This window comes from Netta rufina, assembly GCF_964035555.1.
Source record: "Netta rufina genome assembly, chromosome: 22".
Lineage (NCBI taxonomy): Eukaryota > Metazoa > Chordata > Aves > Anseriformes > Anatidae > Netta > Netta rufina.
In genome coordinates, this window is record NC_140146.1 from 2,702,328 (window position 1) to 2,719,380 (window position 17,053).

General features: G+C 41.9%; 1 protein-coding gene across 1 annotated transcript; it reads left to right on the forward strand.

Annotated features, from left to right (window-relative positions):
* The first annotated feature begins 1,138 nt into the window (after positions 1-1,138).
* On the forward strand, positions 1,139-16,443 carry MICOS10 (mitochondrial contact site and cristae organizing system subunit 10). Its single transcript, XM_084300367.1, has 4 exons — positions 1,139-1,246; positions 12,435-12,482; positions 13,098-13,207; positions 16,201-16,443. The coding sequence occupies exons 1-4, from the start codon at positions 1,180-1,182 to the stop codon at positions 16,207-16,209; spliced, it is 234 nt and encodes a 77-aa protein (XP_084156493.1). The 5' UTR covers positions 1,139-1,179; the 3' UTR covers positions 16,210-16,443.
* Positions 16,444-17,053: the final 610 nt, after the last annotated feature.

Genomic DNA, 17,053 nt, shown 5'->3' on the forward strand with positions numbered 1-17,053 from the left:
GCCATTCATATTGTTAACTCAATAATAGCTAATTCTGAATGTTTAGTGATTTGTGAAGGAGTTGAGCTAAACCTAAGCCTTCATAGTTGCTCTAGTTCAAAAACAGTTTTGCCCCTACGACAAACCAAAGAGCACAAACAGTAATAAATAACTTCAGAAAATTTTCACCAACTTTTGAAAGTTTAGGCTTTCATTTGTTGGTTTCATCTTTAACTTGCTTTTTAAAGAACTTTGAGTTTTATAGAGCAGTATAGCCTCCTCCTCTCCAACCTGATAAAGAAAACTGTCAAAGTGTGAAAAAATCAAAATAAGCAAATGGTTAAAAATCGCCTTACCAAGTGTGAAGGGGGATATTATTACCTGAAAAACACCCTGTGATTTTTCCATAAGGCTTCTAGAAAAAGACTTTCAGAAAGCCTACACATTTGCAATATAAAATTCACTACAGTAAATTTGAAACTATTCACACTTACATTCCTGGTTCAACACCGCAGCCCACTTCAGGCTATGCCAAACACCCATGATTTGTTTAAATCCATAATTCACCCTCTCCACTCCATTGTATTAATGTTATACTAATATATCCTCCCACTCCTTACCCTAATAATGGCAGCAGGATGAGGGGGAATGGGCTAAAGTTGTGCCAGGGGAGGTTTAGGTTGGATAATAGGAAGAAAAGGGTTTACTGAAAGGGTTGTGAGGTATTGGGGTGGGCTGCCCAGGGAAGTGGTGGAGTCACCATCCCTGGACATCTTTAAAGGACGTTTAGATGTAGACCTTGGTGATAGGGTTTAGTGGAGGACTGGTTAGTGTTAGGTCAGAGGTTGGACTGGGTGATCTTGGAGGTCTCTTCCAACCTAGATGATTCCGTGATTATGTGAAACCATTTCAATTTCTGGTGTTACTCTGCTGTTTTTTTCACACTTAGGGCCCAGGTGGGTAAAGGAGCCAACCCTCGCTGAGGGGACAGGGCCAGGGCTGCGGGGCGGAGCCCTGAGGCGCGGGGCTGCCTCGTTCGGGCGGGCCCTGCCGCCGGTAACCAGGGGAATGGGCGGGGCGGGCGAAATCTCGCGATGTTTGCCTGGCCGCCCTTTACCCGCGGCGCCAGATCTCGCGAGAGGTGTCCTGAGGCGGAGGAGGAGGAGGAGGCGAGGCCTGAGGTGGGAGGGGACGGCCAAGATGGCGTCGGAGGGCGAGCTGGGGAGGAAGTGGGACCGGTGCCTGGCGGACTCCGCCGTCAAGCTGGGTACGGGCGGGGAGCGGCCGGCCTCAAGGGGAGGACCCGGGGAGGAGCGGCGGAGGCCCCCCGGGCGGCCCGGAGCCTGCGGGGGCCGCCACTCGGCAGGTCCCGCGGCGCGGCCGTGCTGGGTGCCTGAGGGCCCTGCCGCGGCCGGAGCCCCCCCGGCGCTCCCGGGCCTGGCCTAGGCCTCGGCGGCGGCTTCGTCGCTCTCAGGGCTCGTGAGGCGCCGAGGGGGGAGGTCCCGCGGCCCGGTGGCCGGCAAGGTGACCTTGGAGGCGGGCACGGCTCTCCCCGGTCCCCCCGGGCTCCTCTCCTCGGGCTTGGCCCCGTTTGACCCGCGGGGCGGCGGCGGGGGGTCGGGGCTGGGCTCTGCTCGCTGCCTGTGGTGAAGGTGAGCGGTGTGTGGGGGAGAAATCCCGCTCTGTGCTGAGCACCGCAGCCGGAGGGATGCCTCCTGCACGGAGTGCGTGGGCCCCGCTCGGTCTCGCCGGGTCCTTCCCTGCCATAATCTCGTCTGGCTCCGTGACAGCGACTTGGGTTTCGAAAGGCGTTTGTGCAGAGCTGTTCCCATCCCTTGGTGTGCGAGGTGGGCTGTGTTTATTAAAAGAAATACTCAGCGTGACTAGCTGAGAGCTCTGGCACGTGTTGCATAGTACGTTGTGCACACTTTGACATTGAGAAGCTTCCTGTCTGCTCTCCCAGCTCTGCAGCCAGTTGTGGCTTTTCTTTAAGTACAAAGACAGCTCTGTTGATTTTATTCTGTGTTTGCTTGTACTTCATGTGCTTCATGTGTGCAGCAAACCATTTGTAACGTTTGACTTTGACCTGGGAGTTTTGTGAGTGATCGGAGTTGTGTTTGTGTGTGGTTCAGTGCTCTCCACGTGATGGGCTGGCAGACTGACTGCAGCGAGGTTGTGGCTTTGTGAGATGAGTGTTCATACGCAAATCTTTAAATACGACATATGGAACAAGAAGCAAAGTGCCTAATATAAAAGGTGTGAGTACCTTGATGGTGTAGAAGCCTTTTTTAGAAGGATAAACAATGGCTGAGAAATGTGAATGTTTATTATTTGTTGCTGGAGTGGCCTTATGCTTGAAAGCTGATGAGAAACTCTGGGTTTTAGTTGCCTAATACTTTTCCATTAGAAAAGATGTTTAATAATTTTGTGTAAACCGAAACTTCCATTGTTTATAACAGACCTTTGAAAAGTGTCAAGTGTTCCGGAGCAATGTTTTGTCTTATGAAATTCTATTCAGGTTTGTCTGACAAACATATCCAGATATGTTTATGTTTCCATAGCGTTGGTTGCTTTATCATAAAATATTAAGTATGCCAAATTATAAACAAGAACTCGTGCTGTGCTGCAGCTGTACATGTACATGTAGGGTTCCTGTACAGGGAAAGCCTCTCAGGGAGGCTGAAAGAAGTGGGTTCTGACTAGGTTATGATGCGGTGTGTCTCATCACCAAGGCATTTATTGTCACCTGGGGCTTTCTTCAATCCTAAAGCAGTGATGCAGGAAAGAAAATGCGTGTAGGCTTTCTGCACTAGTGCTCTTGTCCAAGGATTCCCACTGTTAGCTGCATGATGGCATTGAATAGAGACCCGAGTAAAATTCGTTTTTCAGTAATTGCCCAAAAAGTGTGTGTGGCCTGCAGCTCTTTGATTTTTTAACTTCAGCACTAGATGCAGCCTTGGACTTGTGTTTCTCCTCACGTGCAATGGATTTTTGTGATCTGTGTGCTTTTACGATTGATCTCGTAACTAAAGGAGCTTTCTTCATGGTGTCGATAACAATCGGACTCTCTGTGAGGATGCAAATTGTGGCAGCCCAGGGAGGTGCCTGTAGGCACTAACTGAGGGCGATGGTGGTCTTTCGATGTGACAGGGCTTGGTGGCCTAGCTGGGCAAACTGTTGGCAGACTGCTGAGCGTGCAAGCTGTCTCAGGTGATCTCAGTGCGAAGGATTGTTTTCTCTGCAAGGAGTTTAAAAACTTGCATGGTCATGGTGGTAGTTTTTGTAGTGTTACTTCTGTGTTTGTTGGAATCTCCAATAAACTATGAAGGGGGATGTTATAGTGGAAAGAAGCAAAATAAACTTTTTCTCTTCAGAACTTCATCGCTTGCGTGGAATATAGATGTTTACCCAATCCTTGCTTCTTTGTTGGGTTTTTCGTTTTGGTGGCCACATCTTCATTCCTGTCTGCTCCATTACATCGTTCCTGAGCACTGTTGCAAGAAATATCTTCCCCCAAAGTTTGGGGGAAGAGCAAACATCACAATTAGCCCTGCATTGTCTCATTTCAGACACTGTCACTAAAGGAAGGTGCTGAATTTCTGAAGCCTTGCATGCATGACAGTTTTCAGTCGTCTGTGAGAACTGTAGAGACAAAACCCTGCCAAATGAAGTTGTAGGGTGGAGGGATTCAGGGAACAGAGGGGAGTGAGAAGGGGAGGTAGCAGCTATTGGTATGACGTTATTAGCAATAGTACGTTTTTAAATAGTAGCTGGGGGCACACAGCCCGCCCTAATTTGTGTTAGGCTGTCAGGCTTTGTATTACAGTTGCTTGAGCAAGCCTGCATGCATTTGGCTCTGTCATTTGTATTTACACCATAATGGTTTAGTTGGGCATCCCCTTCCATTCAAATGTCCAAAATAATTATTTATCTTAAGTGGTATCTTTTGAAATCCAATATTATATTTTTGACCTCTCAGTCACTACCTGCGTGCGTCTTGTACTTCAGTATTAAAAGTCTGTCTCCTGGTGAAAACAGAAGATGTCCTGTCTTGTTAAGACAGTGTTTAATTTCAGAACTAGATATTATACGCCTCTGTAGCCTGCAGGAAGTGTCCAAACATTGTTAAAGGGAGTTTGTGTTAATCTTTTTTTTAATGGGCCTGACATAGCTTGTTTATTTGTTTTGCTAATGATGAGTGTAAGTGTAGGTATTTTTCTTCCCTTTCTCAATCTGGCTGTAGCCACTGGGCAAGAAACAATGTGGTCTGCCTTGTGCTTTCTTGGCTGACCGAGTGGTTCTCTGATGGGCTGACCGGATCCTGCCAGCTTTGCCTTTGCACGGGTCTCCAGACTCATTCACCTGTGCCCTCACTGAAATAACTTCCATTCCATCTTTCTCAGTTTCCATCTTCCTGACTTTGATTCTCCTTCTCCACATATGAAACAACTTTTCTGATGGGAAAGAAAACTCCACTGGCTTTCTTTTTCTTCTCAATATGAGAAGCTTTATAAACATCCTGCACTTCGCTGTCATAACCGATTTTTCCTTACTCTTGTTATCAATAAAGCCCCATGGAGAAAGGATTCAGAAGTAAATAGTATTGTGCACTTCTTCTGTCCTACTAACTTCAAGCTCTGTTTAAAGCTTCTTGGTGGTTTTTGGTTTGTGTTCTTGGTTTTGTTGTTTTCTTTGGTATTCTGTTTGTGCCTGGTCTGTTTGTTTTTTCTTTTTTTTCTTTTTTTTTTTTTTTTTTTTTGACTGAGCAATAATTCATGGCTCTTTGCTTGTAAAGACAGTAACTCCTCAAAGATTGGTGGAGTTGCTTTTTTTTTTTTTTTTCTGTGAGGCTATAATTTGGGGCAAATAACTATAATACATTGTTTCCAGAGCAAAGAGTATGTGTGTGAAAGGAAAGGGGAAATTTGTGTGTACCTGTGTCTTGTTTTATTTTGAAACCATTGTAGTTTTTTACATGGTTCAAATGTAATTTACCTGTTACTGAAAGGTAATCAAGGAATGCTGTTTGCTTCTGCATTTGTTTGTTCAGTTGCTGTGCTGAAGTTCATTTTTTGCAGGAGACAAATGTTTTAATATGTCTGTATTTGACCAAAACTCAGTCTGGAAGCTTGTAAATAACTCTGTGTAGTAATGTTGATTTTCCTCTAATCCTCTGTTTTGACATCTGAAAATAAAATGCTTCTAATTCCCATTTAATAGGATTTTTATTTATTCATTTATTTATTTTTTTTAAGAAAAAAAGGCACTTTCAATTCTGCTGTGACTGTTCCATGATTTCTTCTGGCTTGCATCATCTTGCCTGCTTGAATAGCTGTTTCTATTAATGGCAAGGGTGAAATTGTATTGTTTGTGTCATTCCACAGATTGAATTCTTCAGAAGGAATCATTGTATGGATTGCGATGTCAGTATTTTTAAATAATCCTTCACATGGTTATGGATAGGATAAAGTCAGTCTATATAATGATAAAACTTGATTATATTTTCTGAAAACTGGATTAGACTTTCTCTAAATATACAAAAATCCTGAAATTCCTCTTTTGAAGTGTTTTTTCACTTGGTGATCCTAACATAACCATCCAGGCTTAGTTACCAGGACAAAAGACATGCTCTGCATTTGGGATTTTGTTTTTAATGCTGGAGAACGCAAATATTACACGAGTACACAACTGTGTTATTATGTGTCCTTTGTTTGTAGTCCCCAAGTTATTTTCCTTTGTTGTATAGAAGAAGGTCCAGTTCTACTCATTGTGTCTTGTAGCAAACCAGTTAGTATAAATGCTGGCTGCGCGTGCCTTAGGCTGTGTGGAGAGGTGATACAGCAATGAAAAAGGTCTCGTTTGGAAGAGGTGCACAAATAGCATTCTGAGAACAGGGATATTCACTAGTTCTGTTAGCAAAATTGTACGGAGAGCCTGCCTACAAAGTAAGGGGCTATAATCTTCTCCTGGAAGAAGAAGAAATGCAGCAGCGATGTCTTTAGGAATCTTGGTCTCTGTTCCTGTAGCTGGACTGTGTCCTGCTGTTCATCCCGGCTGGTGCCCAGGAGCAGCACTGGGGGAAGCCCTCCTTGTGCCTCGCTCCAGCTGGTTCCCGCAGCGCTGCTGGAGTGTGAGGAAACCCAAAGGCAGAGCCGTGACGTTCGTGTCATACTGCAGCCATCTGAATTCAAAGCGCACCGACTTCCTTGTCCTTCACGGTAGTGCTGCGCTGGTAAGGTGCCAGCTGGGCCACCCCTGGGAGATGGCATGCGATAGATATCGCTGCCTGACGAAACGGGACAGCAGGCAGGTGGTGTCCTGAGCCACTTGTTTGCTCCACGAGCCATGGAAGAACTCCTTGCTCTTTGTGTCACACTGAGTTTTGTCTAAACCAAGGCTGCTGGCATATCCTTGATGAAAATAAACTGATAGAGAGATTTGAGAGTAATGCAGGCTTCTTTCTGTAGCACTTCTAGTGGGATGCCATCATTACGCTTCTTGCGCTGCCTTGTCCCTGTTTCTTAGCTGTGCCAGCAGACATCAGTAATGGTCAACCTACGTTGGGTGGGTGTGAAGAAGCACGACTGTTAGGTTTGCCGAAGACTTAAGTGTAGAAGTGTTGGGTAAAACTTCCTGTTCTAGCAATATTGTTGTTTTCACTGGTTGAATCCTGTGGTGTAGTAAGCCGAGGTAGGGTGTTCTGCTGGAGTTTTATTGTCCGTGTTAGGAGTATTCTCCTGATTTCTTACCTACATGCTTCAAAAGAGAGTACAACCCTGATTTTGTCTAAAAGCTTGATGCAGTATTAACAAGATCCTTCATTGTGCTGGCCAAATTATTCAAAGAGCTGCTTCCACTCTGTTCCCCTTTATTCTTTTAAAAGAGGGAGGGAGGAAAGGCCTGTACCCTCTTGTCTCACCAGCTCATCCACCAGCGTGGGGATGAAGAGTTTGTGGTCTGGCTGTGAAACCATGTGGCTGTAACTGCTTAGTGGGCTAAACATGATGCTTCCCGCATCCATGTGCAGAATTGCTGCTGTTTATCTAAGGTTTGGGCAGTGGTTGAGCTGCAGGAGCACTAATGGGTGGAAGTGGCCCCTGAAAACATATCGGGATCTTTGTATTGCACAGGTATCGGGGTATTTTTATTCTGTCATTCCAAGAATTCGGGGTTACTACAGTCAAATGCTACAAGAAAACCAAACAGACGTTTTCCTGCCTCTTCCTCAAGTACTCGGTGTATAGTTTCACTATGTTTTCTTCCAGCGTCCTCGGTCGTTTTTCTGTCTGTTATGTAAACAGTCTGCACAACGGGGGAGATGAGAGCAAAAGCTTGGAGGTTGGCGTTTGAAGAAAATCTGACTCCTGCTGCAAAAGACCTAGCTAACAGTCTGCTTAAAATTAATTCTCTTGGTAAAGAAGTGGCTGCATGGTCTCAGATTTCTAATAATGCTAAGTGCTGCCCTGTGAAGACCCTGGTTTATGAAGAAGACTCTCCACACCATTTTTGTACAAAGATTTTCTTTGTATCTTGTCAAAGAGTTGTTTTGGGGGGTGAGAAGGGCAGGATGTGACACCCTACAACAGGAAGGAAGGGATACTTGGAGGGTTGTCTGTTTTGAATACCTTGATTTTTCGTATTTATTTAAAGCAAATTCTGGTGCTGTACAGAGCTGATGCTTGGGCCTGCAGATGAGATCTGCCTGTTAAGCCTCAAAGCTGTTGCTGTCGGTTCCCCAGAGAAACAAACAGAGCTCCATAGATTGTCTTGATCCTACCAGAGTCCTTCTAGTTGAGAAGTCTTCTCTGTTAAGACAAGGCCTTGACAGCTTTCAGAGAGCCTAGTCTATGCAGAGCGGTTATTACTTTGTTAGAGCAAGAAGCCATCTTCCAGCAGTTGCTTCTTCCTTTTTTTTATCACTTATTTTTAACTGTAAAATAACAACATGAAGGACAGGAGGCTGAAGCTCTGTGTTTTGTGTTGGTGAGTAAGGAATGGGAGAGGAAAACCATCTGATGACGAAAAGGAAACTACTAAGTAATTAAAAAAAATACTTCCAGCTGCTATAGCAACGTGCCAGATGTCAACAAACATATTTCAATCTTTCTGTCTGAAGCTTCAAGGTACTGAAGAGAAGCATATCTAGGTGTGGCAGTCTTAATAGCTGCTTTGGCCTGGAGCTAGTGGGTAGTCCGGGAAAGAATCGTGTCGTTTTACTGCCGGGGGGGGGGCTGTTGATTAAATTTATAGGAATAGCTTTTCCCAGATGTTCTTCAGGGACAAGAGTCTATCTGGAAGATCTGTGTTTCTTGACGAGACACTTTTATGATGTCCTGTTGGGTATGTGGCACGTGCTCCTCTGTGTTAGATTGATTGGAGGTACCGTGATGTTGTTCTTGGAAGGTGCATGAGCCAAAAAAGTAGAATGAGAATTTTCTGAGACCAGGCTTCCTGCCTAATGCCAATTCCACGTGGCTGCACCGCTACATATGGCCAGGGAGGGGGAGTAAGATGTCAGCAGAACTGGCCTGTCCCCTGTTGACTCTGACTGTAAATGAGTTTAAACTGAATTGATAGATGTGGGGTGGAAGAGGCTGTTTTTCTAGTTAAACATTTTAAGCTGTCAGAGGAGGTGAAAAATGTGTTGTACCCTTTCCTGTGGCCTTTTCCTCCAAAGAGTCTGTCATGCAAGAAAGGGAGGGAAAATGTGCCCAGTGTGGCTCAAGCCCTTAGCTTTTCCATGTTCATTTGTTTTTATTGTAAGGTAAACCTTTCATGTTTTATTGTTATGAAGTTAAAGCCTGGCCTAGAGGTGCTGATCTTTAGCAGAAACAGCTGTAGACTGAGTGTCCCCTGGTCAGGTGGGAGGCTCTTTGAAGCAACATGTTGCCTCTTTAAAAGGAAATTGAGCATGTGAGAACTCAAACCTGTAAAACTCATCAGCAGCTCTGCCATTGTTTATCTCTGGTGTAACTTTATACAGAATTAAAGTGAAACGCATTACTGCGCTTCCAAGGAAAGACGGTTCAGCTCCCCTTGGTCTTGGAGACACAGGAAATGACCACATAACCACAACTGCTTTCTAGCGGAATGAAGATGAGTGACAAACTGTCCACAGAAATAGATTCTTAACCAGGTGGGCTAAGAACTGAAGTGTAGCTCAAGCTTCTGGTTTTAACTTAAAACCAGGGTTTAAACTAACCAAGAAAAGAGCAAATGTTACATAAGCATGTACTAAGTGATGAGGCAGGCCTGGGCACTCCTGGCTGGTAGGTGTGATGCTATCAGCTGCAGTGTCTAGCATAGATTCTTGCCTGTTTCTCAGCAAGAAAATAAATGAACCTGCCTTTGGGGTCAAGCACACTAATGTACTTCTTTTCTGGCTTTTTCTCAAGTTTCCTTCTTGTGCAGAAAACAAACAAACAAAAAAAAAAATAGCTGTTAGACCTTGCTTATTTCTTTGTGATGCTTTTGTTACCTAAAGCAAGGCCCTGGCTAAGTTGCCATCATCTTTTTTGAAATCTTCAGCCGCTGTACTCCCCTCCCTTCTGCAACAGGGTGGAATGACAGCATCCAAAACAGATGCTTTGCATTTTCATGAAAAAGAGGAATCTCTTCCGTAGAACCTGGCTTACTGCTACTTCAGAAAAAAAACTTTCCTAGGAAGAACATACCTTTCTGTCCTAGCAAGTCAGGCATGGTGAGCTCTCTGCTCAACAGTGGTGCTGGATGTGAGTGTGGGGAAGACCTGGGTTTTATTTTAGGCTTGTGTTGATTTGCAGTTGGCAGAAGTAACGCATTTTTCACCTTTATGTGCATCCTGTATCTTCCCTTATGGCCAACAGGAAACAGCATTGATGGCCTATGTGTAGAGCCATTACAAGTGGAGGTGTAATTCTCATATCTAAAGGAGGTGAAGCAAATACAAGATATAGATGGAAAGAAACTACTAACGACAGCTGCTTCTGCAGTGCATTTTTCTTTCTTTTTTTTTTTTATTTTTCAAGACGAGAGTAAGCAGTTTACCACCACACTGGTAAGAAGAATGTGGGTTTGACTGGTAATAGTGACTGGAATATGTGATGATGTTAGAAACTGCTTGGGCTCTGCATTGAGGTGGTGCAGAATTTGTCATCCTGTAAATCATTTCTCATTGATTAGCTGAACTGTTTGGATTGACAGGAGATCTGCTCTCTGTCTGGAAGTGCAGGACCGGTATTGTGCAGGGCAGGCCTTCTGAACCAGGCAGTTCAAACAACACCTGGTGCTGTTGAACGGAAGGTAATTACCACCAGAAAGTCATATTCAGCCCTGCAGCACAACACCCGAATCAAAAAGTCAGCACAACTACGTATGGTAGGAAGAGACTGTCGGAGGGAGGCAGGTCAGAGGGCCAAACAGTTGTCTGTTGGATGAATTCTCGAAGATAGTAATTATCCTTAATAGCATAAACATTCTGCTAGAGCCAGCACCAGCTGTCTTCTAGCAAAGGTACAGAAGGAAGGCTCTGCCTGGGGAGGGGGGGTGGAGGAATTAGCACAGATGAACTGCTGCTCCTCGTAATGCGTGATGTCTCTTCCAGTTGAGTATAAATGCTGGTCAGCGATTCGGCGTGAGTAGTTAGCTGTTTATACAAGGTTCCCCAAGCATTGTATCTCTTGCTGTCTGAATTGCTGAAAAAGCATGAAGCTCTGACCAGACATCCGAAGAGCTGAGACTTGCCCTGAGTTGAGCTGTGCAAATGATTAGAGGGAAAACCTGACCTTCTGTGAAATGCTCGGTTTCTAAAAAGTGGGGGAGTTCTTTCAGGACCACTTGGCAGGCAGGCAGAGTTCTTCCCTGCAATCGCGTGTTCTGTAAGCCTCCTCCAGAGCTGTAATGACCTGGGAAAGTAGTTACTTCTATCGCAGTTGGAGCTAATGAAAATGTGTAGTAAAATGCAAAGAGGTTTCAAAAGCAACTCTGATTTCCAACTCAGTAAATGTGGTAGTGAGGTCCTAATGCAAGAGTAAATGTAAGAGGGTTTATTCATATAGTCATTACTTCTAATAGTTAAGGGGTTTTAATCAACGAAAAGCATGGGGTGCTTTGTTAATTTGCTAGCTAGTGCCTTGCTAGAGTATTGTTTCAATAATCTGTGCCTCAGCAGGAACTACTGCTAGGATACTTTTTGGAAGGAAAAGTTTAAGGAACAAAAGGAAACTTTAAAAAAAAAAAAAAAAAAAAAAACACAACTTTATTCATATGGATCAAGATGGTATAGGATTCTTCAGCATTGTTCTGGACTCAACCCATTTATTTATTTAATTTTATTAAATTTTTTATTTAAGTTCCTGTTGAATGCATTGCTAAGGATTACATGCTTTTAAGACTATTTAAAGAAAAAAAAAAAAAGTAATGTCTTCTCATTAACATAAGTAGCAATACTTAAGTTAGATTTGTTGTATTAAAAGCAGAGAAGCCCTCACCCTGGAAGGATTAGTTTGCTGCAAAATAAACCTGAAACCATTAGGTATTTTTTCAGTGAGCATATGCACGGCTGTTGTTTTTTTAAAAAAACTTCTTTACTTCTGCACCTTATCTAAAATTCTTGTCTTTAGCGGATATAATTAGGGGTCAAATTTAGACACTGAACTCAAACTTTTCACTTTTATATTTATTGGGTTTTGAGAGGAATTTTGCAGACTTGCCTGAGTTCTTGCAAAAAAAAAAAAAAATCATTGCACACCTTCCAAGGAAAGCAAAAATTATTTTTAAATATGCCAGCTGAATTTTTTAATGGTGCTGGATACGTTTTTTTCTTCTGCTGCAGTTATTTCTATATATAGTGTAAGGATGTGAAAGTCATTCATTCCTAATGCGTTTAAATATGCTCCATAATGAATGTTGTGGATGTGAAAGATAAGCAGCCCGGAGCTTTCTTTTGCAAGGTATAGAGTAACACAAAGCATCAAAGTTTTGCTGCCCTCAGGACACACATTGAAGTAGTTAAAGTAGTGAGATAAACACAATACAATAAGATATTAATCTGCAAAATCTAAAGCTCAAGGACACTAAGTTTTCATTTTGGTGTTTCTCATTTACTGACAATGAGCTAAATAAATCTTAATTCCACATTGTGGATGGTGACAGAAATTCAGTAACTTTCCCTGGGATGAGCGTCTAGTTTGTTTCCCAGCTCTTCCTGATAATGAAGTTCTTGTATATGTTGGGATTCTAATTTGAATTAGCTGCTTGCAATTATTGACGAAAGTAAGAATAGCTGCTTTCAATTATTGATGAAAGTAAGAATTCTTTGTTTCAGAATTGCATTAAAGAACGTTTTTGTTTGGTGTATTGAAATAACATGTAGTCTGTTATTCCTGAGTTGGAACAAAGAGGTACTGTAATGAACTTAATCACTTTTTATTTCTTTGCATTATCTTAGTCGTCACTTGCTGAATTTATTCTTACAGGTGCTGGATTCGGATTAGGAATTGTTTTCTCAGTCATCTTCTTCAAAAGTAAGTGTATTTCAGTAATCTTGGCTTTTTGGTTTCATAACTTTTGTCTAATATAGCTGCAGTGTAAAACCAAGAAATTTTGGAGGCATGTAAAAACTTAATCAGTGTGTTAAACCAATTCTTTCGCTATTGGTCATGTGTGTTTTTTTCCAGTTGAAATGGAGTTACCTAAGGTTTTAACTGTTGGGTAACAGGGTTGTTATATGACATCTCTGTAAGCTCCTACTGTGCTCAGTCAACTTCTGGAATTGCAGGAAACGCTGTGCCAAATTACTGGAGCCATGTGTCTAGACATCAGTTTATGCCAGTCTTGCCAGGGTTTTAAAATGATTTTAAGTTCTTTTCTAGTTATGCCTTGCTAACAGAATAATTTTCAGTAATATCTTGAATTCAGCATTTGCGCTCCATTAAATTCGAAATATGATGTCTTACTGTTCTTCTGAAGTGGTCTACTTTTAGAAGATTTTTGGATACTCATAGAACTGAAAATGCGTAATGTGCATCTTCCAGTAATATGTTCTTTCTTGGTGTTTATATAACAAGGCTGTCATTGTCATGTGAAATAAATTGCTTTTCTCAATTTTACTTTTTCCTCTCTGCTTGCCTTCCCCACAGGAAAGACATGGCCTATTGCGTTTGGGTCGGGGATGGGGTTAGGAATGGCTTATTCCAATTGTCAACACGACTTCCAGTCTCCATATCTTCTCCATGGTAAATTTGTAAAGGTAAGTATGGGTACCGGTTATTGTTACTCAGTATGTTTAAGTTATCATTAAATAGTATACCTAGACACTACTTAAATGTCTACTTGTCTTACTTGTTAGAAGAAACTTGTGCTGCTGTAGCAGGGGTGCTTCCCTTGCTCATCAGAAATTCTTAATATCTGGCATCTTAACAGTAAATTTATTAGACTGGACAGATAAAATTAGTTTAGCAGATCCTGTAGGTAGATTTTCCCACAATGTGAGAACATATGTAATAAAAATAGATCGTAGAAAAGCTGAAAAACCAAACTGACAGTACGATTGTCTTCAGACTTTGGAAGAGATCGGCTAGGAAGAAAGTGGAAGTCATGGCAAGTAGATCTGCCTGTGGAAGCAGATCTTTGATCTTTTTGCAGCTTGAAAACAATCATTTGGAAGTTCTTGTGGCTTGTTTTGCTGGATCATAATGTAATAATTATTCTGAAGACAATGTACACAAATAGTTTTGAAGATAATAGTTTAATTGACTTCATTGTTATCACTGATCACATGGAACTAAAATATTTTAAATATTTTAAAACAGATTAATATTAATATTTTAAAAATAAATTAATTAGTAGGAACCATTTCTTTACTCACAAGCTACTGACAATGTGCTCATGATACACAAAGTCCAGAAACTGACTTCATTAATATTCTGTTTATTTCTTCACATGTGAAAGTTGGGACTGCTCTTGTTGTAATTTACTGTTGTGGGATCTTTTAAAAATAAATAAATAAGGGAGGGAGCAATGTTTTGGATCTGCAAAATCATATACTGCTAAAAGCACTGCAGTGATAGCAGTGTAGAGGCACCCACCAGGATATTGTAGTTATTTGAGTGCTTCAGAAAGTACCAAGGTAAGATGTTCTGTCAGGAGTTTTTCATTACAAGTAAACAGAATGCAAAAGTTGATGTTGTCACCTTTCTGCTTAATGAAGAAGGCCTGAAAGTATTTTAGGCTTTTTCCTGACAAATCTAGAGGTGAAAGTTGAGTCCAGTTCTCTGCAGATTGACTTTGTAGATGAGCTTTTGCCAGCCTTCTGGAACCTTACCAGACAAACCTATTTGTGATCATCTCCAGCTGCCTGTTTTTAAAAAAAAAAAAAAAAAAAAAAAAAAAAAAAAAAAAAGGAAACAAGAACAAGATTCTTGAAAGATTCTTGAACGATTACTTGACTACTTTAGAATAAAATACTTTGGATGGTGAAATAAAGCAACTATGGCTTAGATCCAACTGATACAACTTTGCCAGCTACGGCCCAGTGGTGTTCCAGAATCAAAAGTCCGTGTATAACTTTCCTGGCCAGATATGTTAATGTCAAAAATGCATTAGCTTTGCATGCCATCCAGAGGATATTGCTCCAATTTATGTCCCCAGAAAGAAACTGGAGTGAAATGTCTGTGGCTTCATGTGAAGGGAGAATGCCCTGTTCACATATTCTGAGAAAGTATTGTTCATTCAAAGATGCCTGTTACTTAGAATGTTGAGTAACAGAAAACTGACTTTCAGGTCAGCCTAGTAAGGGGTTTTGTTTGGATTAAGGACTTAATCTGTGCTCTGGAGCGAGGGTGGTCCTTTGGAGCATGAGGTAATTGAAAGGACAGGACACTTCACAGAAGAAGCACAGCTGCCTGCATGGCACAAGACTAGACAGTTTCCAGCACGCTGTCTCCACTAGCTTTCTCTGGCACACAGAGGCTGAACATGCTGAGAGAGGGAAGATGCAGATGAAGCCATCTAACAGTTAATGTCATTAATTCTCTGCAAAGTGTTGTCACATATAATGGCTCCAGGGTTATTATAACAAAATTATTTCATTTCTGTTGGTCAGGAGCATGGAAAATATTGTTGCATTATCACTCATCTGTTTTTTCCTAGAAAATACTGTTGTAACTGAAGTCTATAGGACTTCCTTTCCAAACTGAGTTTTTGTTCAAATGCTAACTTCTCAAAATGTGAGATTCTGCAAGAAAATCAGCTTTGTTAAGAGAGAGAAAAGTGTAACATGGATCAGCTTGAATGAAATTATTCGTAGTTTTCTGAACCTGTCACATTCATGGGATCACAGGATAAATCCAGTTGGAAGGGGCTTCAGGAGGTCATCTAATCTAACTTCAAACAGGGTCAGCTGTGAGGTTAGACCAGGTTACATGGGGCTTTATCCAGTTTGGATTCTGGATTCTAGATTTGTCAATTGTGAGTCCCAAATGATAATGACAGAGGATGAAGGACCCTCATAATATCAAATAATCAGGAGACTACAAAGTGACTTTGCACCCATTTTGGCTGTTACTTGGATCATCTCACTGCTTGTCCTTTGGATTAGTAAAATGATCATGAAACCAATACAAGAACCAGTCATCTAGAGCAAGACTACTTAAAATGCAGTAAAATTCTAATTTTTGGTCATAAAGCCCTCAGAATCTTAAGTCATTCGATCAAATGGATTTCACCGTGACTTCAGATGAAGTTAAAATCAACATCTAGCAATTTTTCCAAGGCTTAAAACCGGATAGTCAAGAATTACATGACCTAGGCATCTTTGCAAAATGCCAAGTATCATACTTTTCAGGTATTTGATCTATATTTACCACAAAAAATTATACATTGATAACAAAGCTGATTATATCAATGTACAACAGTACCAGAGGTTCAGCAGTTGGAACATTTCCTCCTGCCCTTTGTGGTTTTGATTTCTGTGTTCTATTCAATCTGTGAATACTTAACTTGAACAATTTTTTTTTTTTTGAAGTACCAAGTTGACCAGAACAGAGGCTTATATGCATGAAAACATGGCATGTTTCTGGTATGAAAATAACTACCTAACTTCTCAGTCTAGCAAAGGATGAAAATGTTAGCCTGCCTTCTGGAAATGTTACAAAGCTGAGTGGCTTGCTTTACATTGTGCAGCGCCTTCCATGTGAGGAACCCAAATGGCTTTTTAATAATATAAGCCTTCTTGCTTTACAGGAACAGTGACTAATGGCTAAGACTATCCCAGTGGGAAGGAAGGAGAAATCAATGATTATTCCTCAGGAATACTGAAGTGCCCCTGGAATAAGCCAACATTCTTCAGTAACGATCACCAGTAACTCTTTATACTCCAACAAACTGTTTCCATGCACAAAACAACGTTCTGTTCCTTGTTTTGTATTGTATGTCTGGAAAGTTCAAGGAAGAGCTCTTCTGGGAAATAAATAAAACAAAAACGGCCTTCTCTGGTGTGTTGACTTTGTATGTGAGTGAGAGGGAGAGAGAGAATGGAAGGAGAGGACTTCGATTTGAGTACCTAGCAGCTGTGACCACCTGGGTAAAGCCTCTCTCAGAGCTCTTCAGAAAAGACAGCCGTTGTATGTTGCTCTCCACTCTTGAAAGGCAGCCCCCATCTAACATACAGTTCAAAGAAGCATTCCCACCTCATAAATCACCCACTCAACCCCTGCTGCTTGTGCCGGTGTTTGGAGAGGAATATAAATACTCTTATGTCCTGTTTGTACAGTTGCCCTTTAAAATTGGAATTTTGTCCTCTCCAAAAAGGCAAGATAGAAAAGGGCAAATCCCAACCTTGTGGCAGACTGAGTTAGTCACTGTTGTCTCTTGTAGCTTTGAGTCTCGGAGCAGATCAAGTTTGAAATTTCCCTGGTATAGTAGGCGAATTAAACAGATGCACATGGCAGCTGGCTCAGAGCTTGTGTTTCAGGTTGATTGTTTTTTCACCCTTCTTCTGTGGGAGAACGTTTTGATTCCAGCGTCTGGGAATGGGTCACAAATATTTAAAGCTCTTTATTGCCTTGGCAAGCCACTGGTCCGAGTGCTGCCTTCT

Bases quoted from the DNA above. Each gene is read 5' to 3' on its own strand.
- MICOS10 (XM_084300367.1), top strand. From the start codon at position 1,180: ATGGCGTCGGAGGGCGAGCTGGGGAGGAAGTGGGACCGGTGCCTGGCG. The intron at 1,247-12,434 runs GTACGGGCGGGG...TTATTCTTACAG, and splicing joins GGACTCCGCCGTCAAGCTGG to GTGCTGGATTCGGATTAGGA. The intron at 12,483-13,097 runs GTAAGTGTATTT...CCTTCCCCACAG, and splicing joins CTCAGTCATCTTCTTCAAAA to GAAAGACATGGCCTATTGCG.